The sequence below is a fragment of the Ricinus communis genome, chromosome 3 (assembly GCF_019578655.1).
Source record: "Ricinus communis isolate WT05 ecotype wild-type chromosome 3, ASM1957865v1, whole genome shotgun sequence".
Classification (NCBI taxonomy): Eukaryota; Viridiplantae; Streptophyta; class Magnoliopsida; order Malpighiales; family Euphorbiaceae; genus Ricinus; species Ricinus communis.
Window position 1 is genome coordinate 27,717,753 of NC_063258.1, and position 19,977 is coordinate 27,737,729.

The 19,977-nt window shown below is 34.8% G+C and overlaps 3 protein-coding genes across 9 annotated transcripts; 2 read left to right on the plus strand and 1 right to left on the minus strand.

The window, feature by feature from the left end:
* Positions 1 to 153: 153 nt before the first annotated feature.
* LOC8265141 (uncharacterized protein C3F10.06c) lies at positions 154 to 4,328 on the plus strand. 7 transcript variants are annotated; one of them, XR_007215112.1, is made up of 7 exons: positions 154 to 498; positions 761 to 897; positions 1,204 to 1,894; positions 2,397 to 2,497; positions 2,591 to 2,699; positions 3,047 to 3,204; positions 3,456 to 3,589. XR_007215112.1 is itself a non-coding variant. In XM_002514166.4 (7 exons), the coding sequence occupies exons 1-7, from the start codon at positions 213 to 215 to the stop codon at positions 3,659 to 3,661; spliced, it is 1,590 nt and encodes a 529-aa protein (XP_002514212.1). In that variant the 5' UTR covers positions 155 to 212; the 3' UTR covers positions 3,662 to 4,328. The 7 variants fall into 7 exon arrangements, 5 of the variants coding, with proteins under 5 accessions (XP_015571802.1, XP_002514212.1, XP_048227855.1 ...); XR_007215113.1 differs by having other exon boundaries at positions 3,107 to 3,204; XM_002514166.4 differs by having other exon boundaries at positions 155 to 498; positions 3,047 to 3,106; positions 3,456 to 4,328.
* Positions 4,329 to 7,989: 3,661 nt separating this feature from the next.
* LOC8265140 (putative ABC transporter B family member 8) lies at positions 7,990 to 14,704 on the plus strand. Its single transcript, XM_015716204.3, has 9 exons — positions 7,990 to 8,533; positions 8,618 to 8,672; positions 9,005 to 9,183; positions 9,290 to 9,747; positions 10,890 to 11,430; positions 11,659 to 11,838; positions 11,949 to 13,241; positions 13,443 to 13,858; positions 14,008 to 14,704. The coding sequence occupies exons 1-9, from the start codon at positions 8,294 to 8,296 to the stop codon at positions 14,357 to 14,359; spliced, it is 3,714 nt and encodes a 1,237-aa protein (XP_015571690.3). The 5' UTR covers positions 7,990 to 8,293; the 3' UTR covers positions 14,360 to 14,704.
* Positions 14,705 to 15,047: 343 nt separating this feature from the next.
* LOC8265139 (probable pectinesterase 53) lies at positions 15,048 to 18,517 on the minus strand. Its single transcript, XM_002514164.4, has 5 exons — positions 17,935 to 18,517; positions 17,404 to 17,593; positions 17,102 to 17,308; positions 16,044 to 16,279; positions 15,048 to 15,301 (listed from the first exon to the last, which is right to left on the minus strand). Exons 1-5 carry the CDS (start codon positions 18,366 to 18,368, stop codon positions 15,154 to 15,156), a joined length of 1,215 nt encoding a protein of 404 aa, XP_002514210.2. The 5' UTR covers positions 18,369 to 18,517; the 3' UTR covers positions 15,048 to 15,153.
* Positions 18,518 to 19,977: the final 1,460 nt, after the last annotated feature.

Sequence of the window (19,977 nt, forward strand, 5' to 3'; positions counted from 1 at the left end):
CCAGATATCGAACGACAGTTCTTTCACTGTCCTGAAGAAGAAAAAAGGGTCAAAGTTGTTTTAAAAAGTTAAATAAAACGGCAACAATATTGCTGTCTGGCAGTCGATTAAACGACACGTCGTTCAACAGCAAATTATCAAACTGTCTGTTAAATCCCTGGAAAACACGAAAACACATAATACCAGAACAAATCAGACTTGCTGCGACAACAATGGACACAGAGGGAAAGAAAATAAGCATATACAAAGCAGCGAGAAGCATAAAGAGAAGAGACAATAATTTGTATAACGCTTTAAAATCAATATACGAAGACTCCGTTTTTGTAGGCGAGATTTCTCAGTTATGGCCCGATCTTCCTCTTCTTGCAAATCTCCGATGCGGATTATGGTACTCACCCGAATTTTACGCTACTTGTTATTTCAAATCAACTGATGGCCACACCAATAATTGGTCCTTTAATACTTCTAGACTCAATCTCCATGTTGCTCAGCTTGCTGGTAAATGTTTATGTTTCTTTCTTTCTTCTTTTTTTTTTTTTCTTTTAATTGAAAAGTGTATTTTAATGACCTATAAATCGGGTCTTTTAGGCCTTGTTTGAAATGAATGACGTGCAATTAAATTGAGTTATCGTAAATGATGTCTTCAGATGAGAGTTGAGTAAACAGAAATTCAATTGAATTGATTTTTGCATGTTTAAACTCTCCAAACACTATTTTTAGGACTCGCTTGATTAACTTATTTGTTTTGTTTGATGAATAGGACAGAAAGGAGGGTGTATCATTGTTGATTCGACACGAAAAGGGAAGAGATTTCCTGATAGTATGTCGAAAACAATACCTATTTGGACTTGTGTTTTGAATCGGTCTATTCTTAATCATGTGAAGAAAAAGCAAGAGGTGAGCGTTGAAGTTCTAATGTTGAAGTTTTCTTCTCTTTTTTTTCTAAGAGGAGAAGAAAGATTACCACTTTGGTTTTATTTTTGTTCCTTTTGTGGTTTTATTTTTGTTCCTTTTGTCTAAGTATAATCTAGGTGTTATTCATATCCGGTTAATTGAATTGCATTTAGGGGTATCGGTAATATTATTACTATTTTATATATAATTATTATTATTATTATTATTATAATTATGCAATCTGCACTCAGCTCTGTCGGCTAATTGCTTATGAACATGCCCATTTCTCAATTTGCTCTCTTTCATTAGGAGGCAGATACCTTTAATCATGCTGAAAATAAAAGTCTAGGTTCTCATAATTGGGATTGTTCGTTGCATCTTCCACTTTGGGTCCCTGAAACAGAGAAAGCAGCTATTGAGGAATGCTTAGAAGCATGGACTAAAGAGTTGGAAGTTAGTGGAGCTGATATTGCTTCCATCGCCTCGAGCTTGAAAAAACCTTTACGGCCTCTATGGATATCACAAAAGACTGTTATCTGGTTGAATGAAGTACCTGATCATGATTCTTGGGACTTCACGCCTATTATACTTGTTTCAGCCTCCTCCGCTAGCAGCATTTATCAACATAGGACTACCTCTGAGTATAGCTGGAATTACATAGCAGGAGCTGGAGATGATGAAGAAAGTTGGGCTAGGGGTCTTTCGCCCAGTCTTTTCTGGAGTCATGCATATGATATAATAGGTTCAGGACCTGATCTGTGTAATCAGAAGGTAGCTGATATTGTAGAAAAGGACAGAGTATATCATGCTCAAAGAGGACAAAATGCTCCTCAGGTAACTGTGAGGCCTGCAAAGACATTAGGAAGTGCAGCTGATCTTTCTCAAAAGGAACCCTCATTATCTTTGGATCTGTGCAATGGAACTCCTAAGTCTAGTGAGGACGATCATACAGTGTTTTGGCTAGGCTCAACTAATCTTGCTGTGGGCACTGCACAACTTGGTATGTTGATTTCTTATGTGTATTTTATATCCTATTTAACGCTTTGCTTTTTCTTTCTCCATCTCTTTTTGAACTATAAATTTGTGTGCAAAAGTTCCCATTCGGGGAAGTTTTTAAATTATGTATAGAAACATCTGGATGATGAATTGTACTTTCTTCAATATTAATAACTTAGGATTTAACAAATTTAGCACCTGCTAGTGCTTTTGGTCCAAATGCTAAAAGATCACAACTATGTGAATTTCTTCATGGATGGACGTCTATATAGTTTATGTAGGATATTTTGCAGATTTAGCTATGTAGGATTGATGTATTTGAATAGACACTTCGATATGAGTATTTCTTGAATCCTTAATTTTTGGAGCTTCTTATTGTCTGTTTCAAAGCATCATGTGCTTTGGTTCCGTTTCTTATTTCTCCTTACTATAATGGATAGTGTGCAATATTATCTTTCCAGGTTCTTTGGTTTGCTTAACTCTCTTTCTTTACTTTCCTTCTGCAGCTGCTCATGTGTCTGATGTTGATTGCATCTTGAACTGTGATCAGGAATCCATCTTGATTCATTTACAAGATAATGAATCATATTTGCATCTTCCTATGGTGGTGCGTATGAAAGGAAGTTTAAGCATTTCATCAATGTAATGTTCTTATTAATATGCTACTTCTTATCACTGAATTTAATTTTTTGCTTCCCAGAGTTCAAAGCTCGATCGCTTTTCCATATTAAGCAAGCTCCTTGATGCTGTGAACTTTGCGAAGGTGCATCTTAGCAAAGGGAATAAACTTCTTGTTTGTTGCCACAATGGTAAGGACTTGAAATGTTTGCTTGCCTTCTGGATTCACATTGTTGGATAGGCTTAGATGTGTTTAGCTGAGTACATGATGCATTGATAGGTAGGTATAAACTATGCTATGTTTAAGTGAGCCCTTATTTTAGTTTATGTTATAGCATTTTGAAGTAAGTCTCTTTCACATTTAATAGACTTTCAGTTTCTATTTTATGTCTTGGTCTGCGCTTGCACATTATTCTCTAGTTCTTGATTTTGGCATCTGCCTGATTACCTACTTACTGAGCCTATTTTTTATGGGGATGCCCGGGCAGAAAAATAAGTTACATGAGTGCTGATAGATTTCATTATTTTGTGCTTCCAGGGGAAGATATCAGCGTGTGTGTTTGTCTAGCAATTTTGACATCTTTATTCGGTGATTCAGGTAAATGCTTGTATATTTCATAAAGATGAAATGGAGGAAAACAAAGACTGAACTAATCTCTCCTATTCCTTTGGCATTTGATCACGCTGTGGTATAAGGTTTCCTACTGTCATTTTTATGCCTATGTTTTTCCTCTGTTCGTTTATCTCATCATCTTAGCAAACTATAGCAATCAATGGTGAAAATTTTAGATCAACTTATTATACTGCTACCAATTTCTTTTTTTTTTTTTTTTGGCTCAATCTTGTGTCTCAGTGGTTATGTGAAAAGATTTAAAGGAGCCTTATTATATTATTATTATTTATTTTGTTTCTTCAAATATCTTCCAAACTTTTGACCTTTCAATTAGGAGCCTATGATGATGGAAATTGCTTCAGCAGTACAAATATCACGAAGTGGGAGATGCGGAGGAGACTTGTTTTTATCTGTAAATTTGCAGTAAATGCTCGACCATCCAGAGGAAATTTGAAACAGGTGTTTGCATTTCTTACTGGACAAAGATCATCCTCTTTACTTTCGCATTCCAGAGATGCTAAGCATGAAGAATGTTGCTAAATGGGAACAAAGTAGGCGTTTTGGTGTATTTATCTGTATAATTTCAGAAGAAATAGAGTTACGTGCTAAAGGAAGAACAGCCCCTTCAATTTACATTGTTCGGATGCTAAGTGGGAAGAGTTGTGCTGAGTGGGAGTTCTTTTGTCTGTAATTACATGAAAGCTGAGTTATTCAGGGGAAAGGAAATTCGAGGAAGATTTGTCTCTTCAATTCCACAGGAGGGAAGTGACTGTTGCTTGGGACATCTGTGGAAAATTCGGGGAAATGTTGCTCTAATTTGTAACTCTTGATACTATTTTCTGCTAACCTTATTGAGCATTCTGCTAGTTGTAACACATTATTCTAATTCTACTCTGTAGTTGTTCATTATACTGGCAAGCACCAAAAGTTTGGAGGCCATTGAAGTAAAAGGAGATGGGAGTGAAAGGGTGTTATTGAAGCTATGTCGGGACTCAATCATGCACCTTTAGATTTCCAAACTGTTATGGAAGATTGCAGGATATTGGTACAAAATTTGTTCATTATCGCGAACAAGGAGATGGATTGATTTAAATGGAAAAAGGGGAAGGTGACATTTCAGTCTATATTTGCTTGATCGATATATGTAATAGGAAAAGAGCCAAATCTATCTAATTGAATGGTTAGTGGGTTTTTCTTTGCATGAACATACAGACTTCTGCTTTTGTCATTTTCACGTTCCTGTCATCGCGTCATGCCATTTTTGTAAGTTAATAATTTGGTTTCAGAGTGTTGATATATTCAACAAGTTAAATAGCCATCTTTTTCTTCGGCCCCTCGTCTTTTTATATTTATGATGACGAGAAGCATTTTCTACAATTAAAACTAGTGGCCTGGGGATAAAGACATGGTGGACCGACCTCGACTCTAAAGCCCATTTTCATGCCTAAAGTTAAATCAATCAAATCAACTTTCTTTAGAAAATAAAATTAATATTATATTGGCACTCATTTTTCCTCTGTCCTTTTCTTTTATTAAAACAAATCACAAATATTATAGTAAAGTTGTAGTCTCGTTTCAGAGTCTTACAAAATAGAGATTATTGATTTTCTTTTTTATATTTATATTTTTTACAATTCCGATTATGATTTCTTAAAAGAAGCTGAAAAGTTGGTAATTTTCAAAAGTTGATTTGGGAAAAGCAAATTATGAAAAAGTAAAAAAGAATTATCAATTTGCGAGCATAAATTGTCAATAATGAAAATGCATTCTTCATTGTCTAATAATTTATATTTTGTACACGTAAATGAAGTCAGGGATGTAGAATCATTTTCATTTTATGTTTTCTTTTACACATCATTTGTTATCTCTAATTAAGAAGAAAGATTAACGAAAACATATTGTTAATTGGGGTCAATTGTTTTAGTTCTTACAATTCAATACTAAAATGCAACAATTTGTTGGACATAATAGATATATGGTGTTATATTGTTTGCACTCATACTTGATTAAATTACTGAAGACTTGGAGACCTGGGTGAGAATTATTGTCCAAAAGAAGGGGAACACAGAACAGGTTATGGGACTATACCAACTTTTATTTCTCTGTTGAAGAATTAATATCACATGTGTCATTTGCTCTCAAAATAAAAACAAAACAATGTCATCAAGGACAAAGTTTTAATTAAATCTTATAATTGATGAACTTTTAACTAACCAACCTAAAAAACACTACCAAAAGTATAAATCCCAGCTGATTTTGTGCTTCATGTCTCTAAGATGCTTCCATATATATATATATATAAATCACATGTTTTTTGCAACCAAATTTCACACGTAGTACTGAGTTTAATAATTCTAGTCAAGGACTATATAGTTAGGCATTAAGCCACTCTAGCTGGCCCTTATATAACACATGATACTCATGCTTAATTATAGAGCCATACTTTACAATATATGGTAAAGAAAACACTATACATATATGTATAAAAAGGCAATGCTTATTTTATTTTGTTTTCGTGGTGGCGGGGCTGCATGTCTTAGACCAATATAATAAGATGATATTTGCAAGAGAAATCATAAAATAAATTAGGTTGTTTTTGGTGAAGTTAAAAACCATGTTCTGGATAGCATTGTCTTACAAAATTTCATTTTTTTTCTTTTCTTTATCAAGTCCACTAATTTATGTCTTAAGCAGTGTCTTTCCGACATGTGGTAGTCTATCACTGGATGCATTCTCCATGTAGAAGGTGTTCGTGAAAATGGTAGGACTTTGACAGGAATTTATATTTGAAATAGCTCGATTTTGGGAGAAAAAGCCGGGTGATATAATCCACGTTCATTGTGTTACCAGACAGCAAAAATACTAGTTTATTAGAGAGCTAGTTTTTGTGGATTTTTAATAGCCCCCGCACCCACCCAATTATTAGCTAAATAGGTGCTAATTATATCATCGAATTAATCATGCTATTTCTCTCTTTCACACTAATGAAGCACTTAATTATTGCATAAAAGTTAACTCGGTGATAAACACAGGTTAATAGTGAACATCAGAAGTTAAATTTTATCAAGGAAATAAATAAGAATATTAATATAGGCACCAACAAAGTAAATAATCATATGATCAAATCTTGTCACAAAAGATATAGATAAAATAGAATAATGAATCTTGAATAAAAGGGTCGAGGGAAATCAATGATGAAAGACATATAAAGATGCTTTATTGTTTCTTAAATAATACAATGCCATTATTCCTTTCATGAATACAGCATTTCCTAATAACAAGAAATAATACAAACATTGCACGTGATAATATATAAGGAAGGGCCCCAAAAACTTTTTTAATACAAATGAAGACAATGCAGTATGGATTGTGAATGAATAATATGCTTTTTTTTTTCCTTGTCTAAAAGGAAAAACAACGTATGAATTATGTGACTAAGGGATCATTCTTTCAAGATAAAATTCGATGAGATTTATGTGCTAATTTAATGTAATAATTCTTTTTATAAATTACGTGCTGATTTCTAATCCTTATTTCTCATGATGAGTACAAATATGAAAGAAGTTAATCAGATTATGATAGATTATTACAGTAATTGGATTTTGTAAGATAAGGGTCGAGATTTTATGATTTTAATTGATAAATTTCTAGAGTATATAGAGTAGAAATATGTTGGTCCTACTAGAGATATCTCATACGATCTGCTGGATCAATTTGTATCTCTTGTAATGAACTTTAGTATGCTATTTTTATGCTACGATATTTGATTCAGTAGTGCAATTATTTGGCCAACATATCTAATTAGGTGGGAGAGTACCATAACCAAAAGATGGCTAAGCATCCATCATTCTGTATTCCCATAGTGAAAGATTTCTTTATATAGAAAGTGGAATATAATGAATGTATATAATTGAGGTCACCAAACTAAGATTGCTTTAATATATATATATATCTTGTGTCAGCTTGCTAGCTTTAATCATTACTTTTGCTTTGGTTTTCTTAAGAAAAGAACTTCAGAAAGGATCTCCATGACAGCTATTCTTAATTTGAACAATTTTAAAAGACTGTTGGATACAAATTGGAAACAAGAACGAAAGAAGAGGAAGAAAAAAAAAAGTATGTTAAAATTATTAATATCTATTGGTTCCAATTACAGGATTTTGAAAATCCAAAACATTCAGCTAGAGACACACATATAGAGGGGGGATGACAGGATACATGTAATCTCTGATTACAGCTGCCCTGAAAAATTATATTAGAGGAATATGCTTCTTGAATTCAATAATCTCCTCTCTTTTTCTTCTTTTTCCTTTAGTTTTCTCATTCTTTTTCTTGTCGCTTTTAAAGTTTTTAACAGGCAATACAATATTAATTGCTGAGGTATCTACGAAATAAGATTTCATCTCAAATAATATAAGAGGGCCACTCTTAATGGCAATTGCTGCAAAGGAGATTTAGAAAAAATTCGAGAAACTGATAAACTATATGTTTTATTTCCTGTTATACCATGAGTTAATTTATATACGAGCCATACATTTATAACAGTTGACTAAAGTTTTACTATCAGTCTAATATAATTGACCCAAGAGCTAATTTGAGTCTTAATTCCTGTTAATGATATCATCATGGCTAGCAAGTTTTAAAAAGCAGACAACAATCTTTTTTGTGAAAGCAGTCTCGCATCACATTAACTAAACTAATAAATTGATTGAAAAGAATAGAAAAGCATGCAAATAGGAGAAGAAATGGCCAAATAGGACAAAGGTCAGAGTCGTCTTTTTTTCTTTTTTTTGGAAAATAGTTTGGCCTATAAGGGATTATCCATGCTTCATGAGTTGATGGTATGGAAAGGATCATCCACTAAAACATTAAAGAACCATCTTTAACCACCCCACATGTATGTTTCTTTTAAAAAAAATGAAAGCTTATAACAAAACAAGGGTTGCTTAATAGGAAAATCACCTCTCTCTCTCTCTCTCTGTCGCTCCCTATATATATATAAAGGAAGATCTGCAAATCATTTCTTTGAGCCAGCCTAGTCTTTTCTGCACAAACCTTTGCTTCGCCTTGTTTTTTCTTCTTTCTCTAATGTGCTAATTAAGCAAATACTAAATCAATCTTGTAAGTTCTTTTTTCTTTTTCTTTGGTACAAGGGCTAGCTTTGAAAACGAAATGGAAATGGATTCTCCCAAGAAGAATGAGATAAGAAGGGAAGAGGGCAAATCTGTTGCCATTATATTTAGATATGCAGATTGGGTTGATATATTGCTTATGTTGATGGGTACTGTTGGAGCTATAGGAGATGGCATGTCAACTAACATTTTGCTTGTCTTTGCTAGCCACATAATGAATAGCTTGGGATATGGTAAGACCCAACAAAATCAAGGAAATTTTATGGTTGAAGTAGAAAAGGTTAGCAGTCAACTATCTCTCTATCTCTATCTCTCTCTTCTCTTAACACATACATTATTGATTTTCTTTTGGTTTTGTTAACAGTGCAGTCTATATTTTGTGTACTTGGGATTAGCGGTCATGGTGGTGGCTTTTATGGGTAACTTCAAAACCTTTCACTTTTACCAATATTTATCTGTCTTTGCTTTGCTTTCTTAGGGCAAGTTTGTTTCAACATGTACTGACAAAACCCAGGACTTCCCTCTATCCATTATTGGGTTCAAAACAGTATCCTTGAGCTAAAGGTAGTAGTACCAAGTATAAGGAGACATCGCTTAAAACATCAACACAACAAAGAAATGAGGCCATTTTATGGAACCCTAGAATGCCCTAAATTTATTTTTTTTCTTACAAGAAAAGGACTGATTAGTATATGTAAGATGGCTCCAAGCTGTTTTATTTGAGTGCTAAATCAACATTTGATGATTACAGAAGGTTATTCCTGGAGCAAAACGAGTGAGAGACAGGTCCTAAAGATTCGTTATAAGTATCTGGAAGCGGTTCTTCGACAAGAAGTTGGGTTTTTTGATTCACAAGAAGCAACTACTTCAGAAATCATCAATAGCATATCAAAAGATACTTCTCTAATACAGGAAGTACTCAGTGAAAAGGTAAAAGGGTTGTTCATAGAGTTTCTATATAAATCTCCAACTTCCAGGATCTATATTTTATATCTATCAATATATGTGTTATAAATCAATTTGTGTTATTTTTCAGGTGCCCATATTTTTGATGCACGCATCTGTGTTCATCTCAGGACTTGCATTTGCCACTTACTTTTCATGGAGGCTGTCACTAGTAGCTTATCCAACTCTACTTCTTTTAATTATCCCTGGAATGATTTATGGAAAATACCTTCTCTTCTTGTCCAAGAAATCTCAGAGAGAGTACAGCAAAGCGAACTCCATTGTTGAGCAGGCCTTAAGCTCCATCAAGACTGTTTATTCATTCACTGCTGAGAAGAGCATTATAGATAGATATTCAGCAATATTGGATAAGACATCAAAGCTTGGAATTAAACAAGGCATCGCGAAAGGTCTTGCCGTAGGAAGCACTGGACTTTCTTTTGCAATATGGGCATTTCTTGCTTGGTATGGAAGTCATTTGGTGATGTACAAAGGAGAAAGTGGAGGGAGGATCTATGCTGCTGGCATTTCTTTTATATTGGGAGGACTGTATGTTTCCTTTAACTCCTTATGGCTTCTTTTATTTTTTCTTCTTCGCATTATTATATTTTCAAGCATATAATACATATAACAGATGAATCGCAAAGCTAAAATGCTAAAAAGCAAACTTTAATGTGACTATCTTTCAAGTTTTCATTATCTTCATTAGGACTAAAGTGGCGCCTAATTAGCTTTTGGGACTACAGTTCTCAAAGAAAAGATCTGCTTTATTTTCCACAAGTGATTATTGATGAAAGGATATCCATTGAAGAGTTTGGTTGCATTACGCCCCACATTTTATTTCAACTTGCCTTTGAACTTAATTTATGTTGGATAATGGGTTAATCAACTTTTATTTATAAGTCTAGGAGCTTTTTTTTTGGGTCTTGTGTTACTTTTATAGTGTGTATAAATATACTAGTTTGTGTACTATGAGTTTCTTCCCTAGTTCATCCATTATGTATATGTCTGTGTTGCTTTGTTACTTTTAGTATAATAGATTTCTCTTCTATAAAACTAATTAAGATTTGAACTATTTTTTATATGAGATTTAAGTGTATGCATAAATTTTTTACATTTCTTTTATTATATATATTTAAATTCTAAAAATTTATTAACATGATTTATAACATATGGTAGAATCTTTTTTAAAAAGATATTAAGTTATACCTTGCACAATACATGGGATGATACAATAAATTCCTAGTATTTGGAAAAAGGAAAAAAAAAAAAAAAAAAAAAAAAAAAAAAAAGCCAAGTGGTGCATTGATTAATTGCTTTTCCTAAATCTGTCTTGCTTTGTTGAACTCACTAGCCAATAAAGTTTGTTAATTCAACAAAAGTGCTGTTTTCTTCTCTGAATATTCGTTTATGCTATCATGGAAAAAAATGTGGAATTCGAATAAGAGTTGATGTTTTCTATAACAATAAGTTCTTAAAGTTATTATTTTCTTTCTGCAATGTGCTGCTTTAAGGCTTGCCTTCTCTTTTCTATTCATGCATGTATTAATAGTAAATAAAAAAACAAAGATATACATAAGCACATGTGTTCAACACTTTTTTCATGGCAGTATAGAAGCATATAATATTTCATGAAGGTTTATATTCTTTTATGATAAATAAGCATGTGTGTGTATGTGAACTCAATGCAGATCCCTTGGAATGGCACTTCCTGACCTGAAATACTTCACGGAAGCTTCTGTTGCAGCAAAACGAATATTCAACAGGATCGACAGAGTTCCTGAAATTGATGGTGAAGATACGAAAGGACTTGTATTAGAGAAAATGCAGGGTGAAATAGAATTCCAACATGTCAGATTCACATACCCAACTCGTCCGGATTCCATTGTCCTCAAAGATTTCAACCTGAAAGCTGAAGCAGGAAAAACAGTTGCTCTAGTTGGTGCAAGTGGAAGTGGAAAGTCCACTGCCATTGCATTGGTGCAAAGGTTTTATGATGTGAATGGTGGATTTGTCAAGATCGATGGCGTTGATATAAGAACATTAAATTTAAAGTGGATAAGAGGGAAAATGGGTCTTGTTAGTCAAGAACATGCATTATTTGGGGCATCAATTAAAGATAATATCATGTTTGGAAAGCTTGATGCTACAATGGACCAAGTCACAGCTGCAGCAATGGCTGCAAATGCTCATAACTTTATAAGGCAGCTTCCAGAGGGTTATGAAACAAGGGTAAGTTTCAAGCATACGACCTCTTTGTTCTTTAAGTTAAATGGCTCAAACCGGGTTCGAGCTTGTTATCTCACAGTACACAACCTAAAGTGCCAATGAGCCAAATTGAAGCTCATTGGTTCAAGCATGCCACTTTCGGGCCTTTTGCTTGGAAATAAATTTAAGTGTGTGCTTGTCATGCTAGCTACTTAGTTTCTACCTTGAATCTGACGTGCTTGGGTTTATAAGGTTGGAGAACGAGGAGCACTTTTATCTGGTGGCCAAAAGCAGCGAATTGCTATTGCTAGAGCAATCATCAAGAATCCTGTAATTCTCCTACTTGATGAAGCAACGAGTGCTCTTGATTCTGAGTCTGAGACATTAGTTCAAAACGCTCTTGATCAAGCCTCCATGGGAAGGACTACACTGGTAAGGATATAAGCATTATTAATCGATCAAAGTTTACTGCTTTTTTTTTTTCATATTAGATTGTCATTTTTTCTTTCTACGAACAAGCAATTGAACCACATAATTATCAGGTGGTTGCCCACAAGCTCTCTACAATTCGAAACGCAGACCTCATTGCAGTTGTTAACAATGGATGCATCATTGAAATAGGTTCACATAATGATCTCATTAACAGAAAAAATGGCCACTATGCAAACCTTGCGAAGTTACAGAGGCAATTCAGCTATAATGACCATGAACAAAATCCTGAAACACATGTTTCTTCAGTTGGAAAAAGCAGTGCTGGCCGAATAAGCACAGGAAGATCAAGTCCTGCTATCTTTGCTTCACCATTACCTGTTGTCGATATCCCAAAACCTGTGTGTCACCCTCCACCTTCCTTCTCTAGGCTGCTTTCGCTGAACTCTCCTGAATGGAAGCAAGGCCTAATGGGGAGCCTCTCAGCTATAGCCTTTGGCGCTGTCCAGCCGTTCTATGCCTTAACCATCGGTGGCATGATCGCAGCATTCTTTGCACCGAGCCACGAGGAAATGCACGCTAGAATACGTACATACTCTTCCATTTTCTGCTCACTGTCCTTGATTTCCATCATTGTGAATCTTGTGCAACATTACAATTTCGCTTATATGGGTGAGAGGCTAACAGAGAGAATCAGAATAAGAATGCTAGAGAAGGTCTTGACTTTTGAGACCGCTTGGTTTGATGAAGAGAAAAACTCCAGTGGGGCTTTATGTTCAAGATTGAGCAATGAAGCCTCAATGGTTAAGTCCCTTGTAGCAGACAGAGTTTCTTTGTTAGTCCAAACGACTTCTGCAGTCACAATAGCAATGATCATGGGACTAGTTGTAGCTTGGAAACTTGCACTTGTCATGATCGCAGTACAACCTCTTACAATTCTATGTTTCTACACTCGAAAAGTTTTGCTCTCTACCATCACAACAAACTTTGTCAAGGCACAAAATCATAGTACTCAAATCGCCGCAGAAGCTGTCCATAATCATAAAATTGTTACTTCATTTGGAAGCACACAGAAGGTACTTCAACTGTTTGATGATGCTCAAGAGGAACCAAGAAAGGAGGCAAGGAAAAAATCATGGCTAGCAGGAATTGGTATGGGTTCTGCTCAGTGCCTAACTTTCATGTCATGGGCTCTAGATTTTTGGTATGGAGGAACTCTAGTTCAAAAAAGAGAGATATCAGCTGGCGATGTGTTTAAAACATTTTTCATTCTTGTGAGCACCGGAAAGGTTATAGCTGAAGCAGGAAGCATGACTTCTGATTTAGCCAAAGGTTCCACTGCAGTGGCATCTGTGTTTCAGATTCTTGACAGGCAATCTCTAATTCCAGTAGTCTCCTCCTCCAACGTAAGTGAAATTCCTTATAATACTTTAACCAATTAACTTCGGTTCAATGGTAGTTTGTCAGGTTTCTGAACCTTGAAGATCAATTTAGAAAATAATATATATAACTAACAGAAAAATAAGTTCTTACAATGCTTAGCCCATTTAAGTGAAAAAAAAATTTCTTGCTTTAATTGTCATGGAAATGGAAATTTTGTTGATTAGGCAAAGGATGGAGCTAGTGGAACCAAGCTAGAAAAGTTAACTGGAAGGATAGAGATGAAGAGGATTGATTTTGCATATCCAAGCAGGCCAGAAACGTTAATATTACGCCAATTTTGCTTGGAAGTGAAGTCAGGGACAAGCATTGGACTGGTAGGGAAAAGTGGGTGTGGAAAATCGACCGTGATTGGATTGATTCAAAGATTTTATGATGTTGAGAGAGGATCAGTTCAAGTAGATGGAATGGACATAAGGGAACTAGATATTCTGTGGTATAGGAGGCACACCGCGCTTGTTAGCCAAGAACCGGTGCTATATTCCGGCAGCATCCGTGACAACATTGTGTTCGGAAAGCTTGATGCATGTGAAAATGAAGTGGTGGAGGCCGCCAGGGCTGCTAATGCTCATGAATTTATCTCGTAAGTATTCCTGACAAATAAATTTTTGATTTTAATGGTCAGCTTATTCTAGTATTCAACTATAACCCACATTTGGATTTAATGTGCACTTCCAAGTTCGTATCTTTCTCAAATTGTTATAAAATGATTGATATATTGTATTGATTTAGATCATTGAAAGATGGGTACGAAACAGAATGTGGGGAAAGAGGAGTGCAACTATCAGGAGGGCAAAAGCAAAGAATAGCGATAGCAAGAGCTATAATCCGCAACCCAACAATAATATTACTAGACGAGGCAACAAGTGCACTTGACGTGCAATCTGAACAAGTTGTGCAAGAAGCATTAGACCGGACTATGATAGGACGAACAACAGTGGTGGTGGCTCATCGGCTTAACACGATCAAGAAGCTCGATTCAATTGCCTTTGTTGCAGATGGGAAAGTGGTGGAGCAGGGAACATACAGTCAGCTAAAGAACAAGAGAGGTGCATTCTTTAACCTAGCCACCCTTCAGACCTAGGCGGATACCTGAGTTTGTGTTCGTGTTCGAGCCTTTTGTAGCTATGACCGCAAGTGACTATAGCAGTCTATGCAAATGAGACAGTAAGAGAAGGATTGGATTCGGTAAGTAGAGTCGTATTTTAGATGAGGGTTAAATTGACAACTAGAACAAAGTTTTTATGTGGAAATATCTTAGGGCTAATGCTAATGCTGATCGATCTCATGGCTACTTTGTAAAAGTGCAGTTCGGCCCTTATAAGAATACGGGGACTCAATTTATAACCTCTTTTCTCAGCTAGGCAAAAGATTTTATATTTGATAAATTGAATGATAAATATATCAATAAGATTTCATTTCCAACGGACATGGAAAGATTATGAATTTCATCAACTGAACTCATTTCTTAATTAAGGAATCCTTTAACCCATAAATTACTGAAGCTTAAGCATGAAATTGTTGCAGACTTCAGTAATGTCGTTGGAGCATTAAAGAGGCTTAAGAAACTAATCCAGCTCTTTTTTATAAACTTTGTTAACCATCTTATGATTTTCATTATATGGGCCCAGGCTCAGGCCCATGACAATAAATGCTAAGTTTCATAGGTCTGCTTTGCTCCATTCCTGAGCTCAATGAGTTGCACATGGTGAATTATTGTTTTATTTTTTTCTCATTTCATCAAATCTTCCAAAAAAGAAGAGGGGGGAAAATGAAATAATTGATGGGTCAAAATCAGAATTATCACTAATATGACTTTTACATATGCTAATGAACGTTTTGATAAGCCAGAGAACTGTATTTTGACTATAAGTTTGTTTATATCTTGATCCATTCAGACCCATCAATGAAGCTAAGTGAAATAAAAGGCTTAGCTTCTTCATCAGTAAGTTCTCTTGACCATGACACCCTTCCTGCGAAGCTAGCTCCTGGTCCTGTGCACTTATATTGCCCATAGAATACGGTCCTGTTAGACCCAAAAGAGGGAAAAACCAACAACATTAATAGTGCTGATGGTACAAAACAAGTTGCAATGGACAAGCTAAAAAGTGCCAAACATGAATATAGTCTTATATCAAAGCCGAGGGGTTAGGTTTCATTGACATGTGTAGACTGTAGATGCCATGCAATAGCGGCGTGGCCTAAGTTAAATTATTAACAACCCAAAAATTGTTAGGTGGATAGGTTTTTCTATGCATTCTTTTATGTGCATTCCACGTAGATTTTGCAGCACTGGCAAGGAGTGAGGAAAACGACATATGGGTATAGGTCAGGTCCCAAATTGCAATGCAACCGCCCAACTTTTTTTGCCCTATTTTTCCTTTCTGCCCAGGGATTAACATATTTGTTGGAGAATATTTTGGTGGCCATTTATGTCATTAGGCTGCATAGTGGATTAGCCATCAAAAAGGCTGCTCTGCTCATACCTAAAACCTTATGGGGAGAGGCATGGCACGGCACCGCCCAAATTTCCACTTTGCAAAACTTAGTGCCGTAAAGGCAGCAATCCAATCAGGATAATGTGACTATGTGAGACTCTAAACTTTAGGAAGTATTTAATGTAGCTGATGAGAGCAGCTGGTAACTGGTTTACTCGACAAACAGTTAATAAATAGAGGATCACTCAATTTGTAGCTAAGGATGTTAATTTCTAGATATATATAAGGCAGAAAGATGCAGAAAAGAAGAGGAAAAGAGAGAAGAATTACATTTCACGAGTAGGGTCACCCCAATTATACCAGCCTTTAGGGATGATAATGTTGTCCATATAAGTATAAGCAAACACAACTCGAGAGAAAGGACCCCATGCCCTTCCAAGGTAGAGTGCTCCTGAGCCCGTGACCTTGCAGTTCACAAATGAAAACCCCGTGTCGTCCAGTATGCTGCTTCTTCCTTGTGCTGTTAGTGCTCCAGTGTACTGTGCTATTGCATGCACGTGACATCCCTGCTAATTATAATACATCTTCAGTAAATTTCTTTTTTTTTTTTAATAAATCAAAGACCATCCATTTTAATTCAGAAGCACCGATGAGATAGTAAGTATTTTTTTAATTTAATTAAAATTTTGAGTCCCATTTTAAATATGAAGCTGCCGTTAAAACTTTTAAAAAAATATTTTATTATCTATTAAAATTTTATCCGACAAACTTTAAATTAACTCTAAATATATATATAATAAAAAATATTTATTTTTAATCCTTCTACTTCTTTGTTTTATATAGTTCATCTAGCTATTTAAACTCTTTAAAGTAATTAAATATTTAAAATTTGAACTCAATATTTAATTAAATTATAAAAAACTTATTTATTATATTATTTTACCTGCTAAAATATTTTAGCTTTTTCCGCTGTTTGCTATTTAGGTATCCTTAGACTATAATTAGGCCTTGATTATAATAGTAAACTACCAGCATCTTGTAATTCTTTTTTATTTATTGTTTCAAAAGTAAGTACTAGTCAAATCATCTACTCGGGCTAAATAATTAAATACTACATAAGATGACAGACTACCTGCTTTCAAATTCAGACAAGATTAATTTAAGTGGCAAAAATGGCTTAACTTTTATGAGGGGAGGGCTATAATACACTAGTCATATTAGTATTATCATTTTCTTATGGTGAGTTTAAAGAATGTTAGGTCATCGGGTCTTTCATAAGTTATTTTCTTTTAAGAAAAAAAGGACTGTAATTAAGCACCAACAACCTCCCCGAACTTTAGAAAAAGGAAAAAAGAACAAAAAACTTGAAAATAGGTGGGGAATCTGACCTCAAATAAGGACAAGCCATTCCCAAAGATGAAATCCACTGAACCTTCAATGTAACAATCTTTGTAATAATGCCTACCCAAATGATCATATAATGTATCCTGAGCTCCCAAGAATTTACAACCCAAGAAAACTGCTGTATCCGCTGATATTCTAAATGCCACTGCTTGCTTTCCTATAGCTCCTGGCGGCGGCACTGGTGTTGTATTCTGTACCATAGTTCTTGCATTATGAGAAGCTAATAATTGGAGAAGAAGAGAAACAAGTTTAAAAAAATAATAATAATAAGTACATTAATTGTTACCTTAAATGTAATGTTCTTGGCAATAAAATAAGGTGAATTCACTGCAAAAGTAGCAGAATTATAGGTTCCCATAGGTTGCCCTTTTGCTCCTGGTGTTTGAGCAGTATCTCCCCATTGAATAATTGTTTTATCTGCTCCTGCTCCTTCTACTGTTATGAAAGATTTTAGTGGAGGTATACTAACTTTCTCTCTGCAAAAAAAAAACAATTTAATTATTTCATAGTTTAGATGTTAGTCAGAATTGAGGGGAAATTCGCCTGAGAAAACGCAAGTATATATATATAAAGCAAGAAAAATAGCACAGTGAATGAATATAGACAAACTCTAGAATCCATGCTTCAGCAACAACAGACCAATTTGGCAGAGATAAAAGCAAGACCACCAAAAAAACATAAGGACAAGAATATTAACATTTCACAGATATAATAATATAATTCAAGAAAAAAAGAAAACCACATTGCACATGGCACCAGTGGGGAAAAAAAAAACAAAAGAAAAATGAAAATGAAAGAATTAAAAAAATGAACATACTTGTAAACTCCTGCATGGACCCTGATGACAACTCTAACAAGATTGATGAAAGGAAGAGAATCAATAGCATCTTGAATGGATGTAAAATCACCATAAGCTGGATTCTTGTCAACTGTAAGAGTATAAGAAGGGAAGAGCTTATTCTTTGCTGTCTTAAAAACTGAATGCTTTAATTTACCAACAAATTTAACCCACTTCATGAATTGCATTTCTGAGAATTCAACTCTAGTCTGATTAATGGTTGGTAGATTCTTCCATGGATGTTTCTTTCTTGGCCTAATGCCTTTAGTATGGCCTACTGCAGTCTGACTAGAATCAAGAAGGAAGACAAGAAGAATGAAGATAGAGATAATACAATGAGATTTCGACATTCTTTTCTTATCTAAATGAGATTGGCGAAGAAGTATGCAGAAGGAGACTGCGATGTTAAACATGGGTTGTGTTCGGATGTGTATATATAAGTACAAGGGATTGTTGCTAGCTAGTACTTTGTTCGGTTTTAGGTGGAAAGTGACATGGAATTGAAAAGAGAAAAGAGAGAGAGAATCAAATGACAAAGAGAGTAAGAGGTCACGGGTGCTTCTTCCACTGACATCCATGTAGACAGAAACAATCTAAGCCACAAAGACGGACAGGTTGCACTTTTTTGTTATAAAAACATTGTTTCTTGTAAATGTTTTTTCTTTATTTTCTTTTTTCCCTGCTTTTTGTTGCTGTTATTGTTTTGCCCGTGAGCCAGTGTCTCTCTCCTTCTGTTTGTGTGTGAACTTTGAAGGTGAATATATTCTTGAGATGATAAATAATTTGGCATTCTTATTATGCTTTTCTTATTTAGGAACAGCGTTCAATTTGGCTTCTAAACTTATGCTAAACTTCAATTTAATGGTTTTTTAACTTTTACGTCAATTTAACCCATAATTGGATATATTTGAATCAATATTTAATTGAATCTTTTACTCCACCGGGTTTTCTGCATCATTATAAATTTTATAAGGTTAGTTTGATTGGTGGTTGATTTACTCTTCAGTTAAATTACCTTTAGTTTGATTATCGTGATCAATAACACACGAAAGATCAAATGAATTTAAAACTATATATAATAAAAGCAGTTGGTTTTCATTCTCATTGTAACTACACTTGATTGTCAACAGGGATGCCCATGTCTAGACACACTAACAGCTTCATCAGCAATCAGAGCAACAATGGTCAGTGCCGCTTGCTCCAAAATCCCCACAATCTTTACAGTGGCAAATGTAAGAAGCAAAAGTAAACAACACTAATTAAGATTAGGACTTTCAAAACGAATACCCACCAAACTGTTACCAAATTTAAGAAGAGAAAGGAGGGAGTCATCATCGTCAACGGTATAGATCAGGACATAACTTTAAATGGAAAGACGAAAAGGGAAGAAACCTAATAAGAAGTATATTTAGAAAGAGTCTAATACTTAACTTACTGGTACATTAAAATTAGTTTTTACCTCAAAATATTTTAACTTTTCATCTACTCTGTGTTGTCAGATTAAAATCTTCAATTACGAGGATTCATCCTAACGATGAACGATGGGCCTTAAATAATTAGGCTCAAAAGTTGGTGAGACTGGTCCTTTATAGTTGTTTGCGCGGCTAAGATCAAATGGGCTGAAAATCATGGGGCAGGTAACTAGTTAATCTAAAAGGGTGGTGGTGGTGGACCATATTGAACTAGAAGAAGGACATAACCATGAGAACAAAACTAGCCAGCTCCAGTGCAGAATTTTGGTGATGTGAAAGGCTTCTAGTGGAGATTTGGAATCATCATCGATATTTCAAGTATTTTGAACTTTAGCTTTTCCAAGAGAGAGGAGACATCACTTTCTTCTTATGCTTTTCTTGTGTGGCGCTTTACAGGTCAATTTTTGCTAGAGGAGAAATCACTTCACTATCTATTACTAATAAATTCTTTGAAGGGTCCTCTTCTTTTCTATTTATTATTATTATTATAAATGAAAATAAAGAGGCTTAAATTTTAAATTTTAGTTATATTTAGATATGCTCTTATGAT

Excerpts from the sequence above, each read along its gene's own strand:
- LOC8265141 (XM_002514166.4), top strand. The coding sequence starts at position 213 with ATGGACACAGAGGGAAAGAAAATAAGCATATACAAAGCAGCGAGAAGC. Across the intron at positions 898-1,203 it reads ATGTGAAGAAAAAGCAAGAG|GAGGCAGATACCTTTAATCA; the intron begins GTGAGCGTTGAA and ends CTCTTTCATTAG. Across the intron at positions 1,895-2,396 it reads TGTGGGCACTGCACAACTTG|CTGCTCATGTGTCTGATGTT; the intron begins GTATGTTGATTT and ends TTCCTTCTGCAG.
- LOC8265140 (XM_015716204.3), top strand. The coding sequence starts at position 8,294 with ATGGAAATGGATTCTCCCAAGAAGAATGAGATAAGAAGGGAAGAGGGC. Across the intron at positions 9,184-9,289 it reads AGGAAGTACTCAGTGAAAAG|GTGCCCATATTTTTGATGCA; the intron begins GTAAAAGGGTTG and ends GTTATTTTTCAG. Across the intron at positions 13,242-13,442 it reads CAGTAGTCTCCTCCTCCAAC|GCAAAGGATGGAGCTAGTGG; the intron begins GTAAGTGAAATT and ends TTTGTTGATTAG.
- LOC8265139 (XM_002514164.4), bottom strand. The coding sequence starts at position 18,368 with ATGTTTAACATCGCAGTCTCCTTCTGCATACTTCTTCGCCAATCTCAT. Across the intron at positions 17,309-17,403 it reads CCAAGAACATTACATTTAAG|AATACAACACCAGTGCCGCC; the intron begins GTAACAATTAAT and ends ACTATGGTACAG. Across the intron at positions 16,280-17,101 it reads ATGGCTTGTCCTTATTTGAG|GGATGTCACGTGCATGCAAT; the intron begins GTCAGATTCCCC and ends TATAATTAGCAG.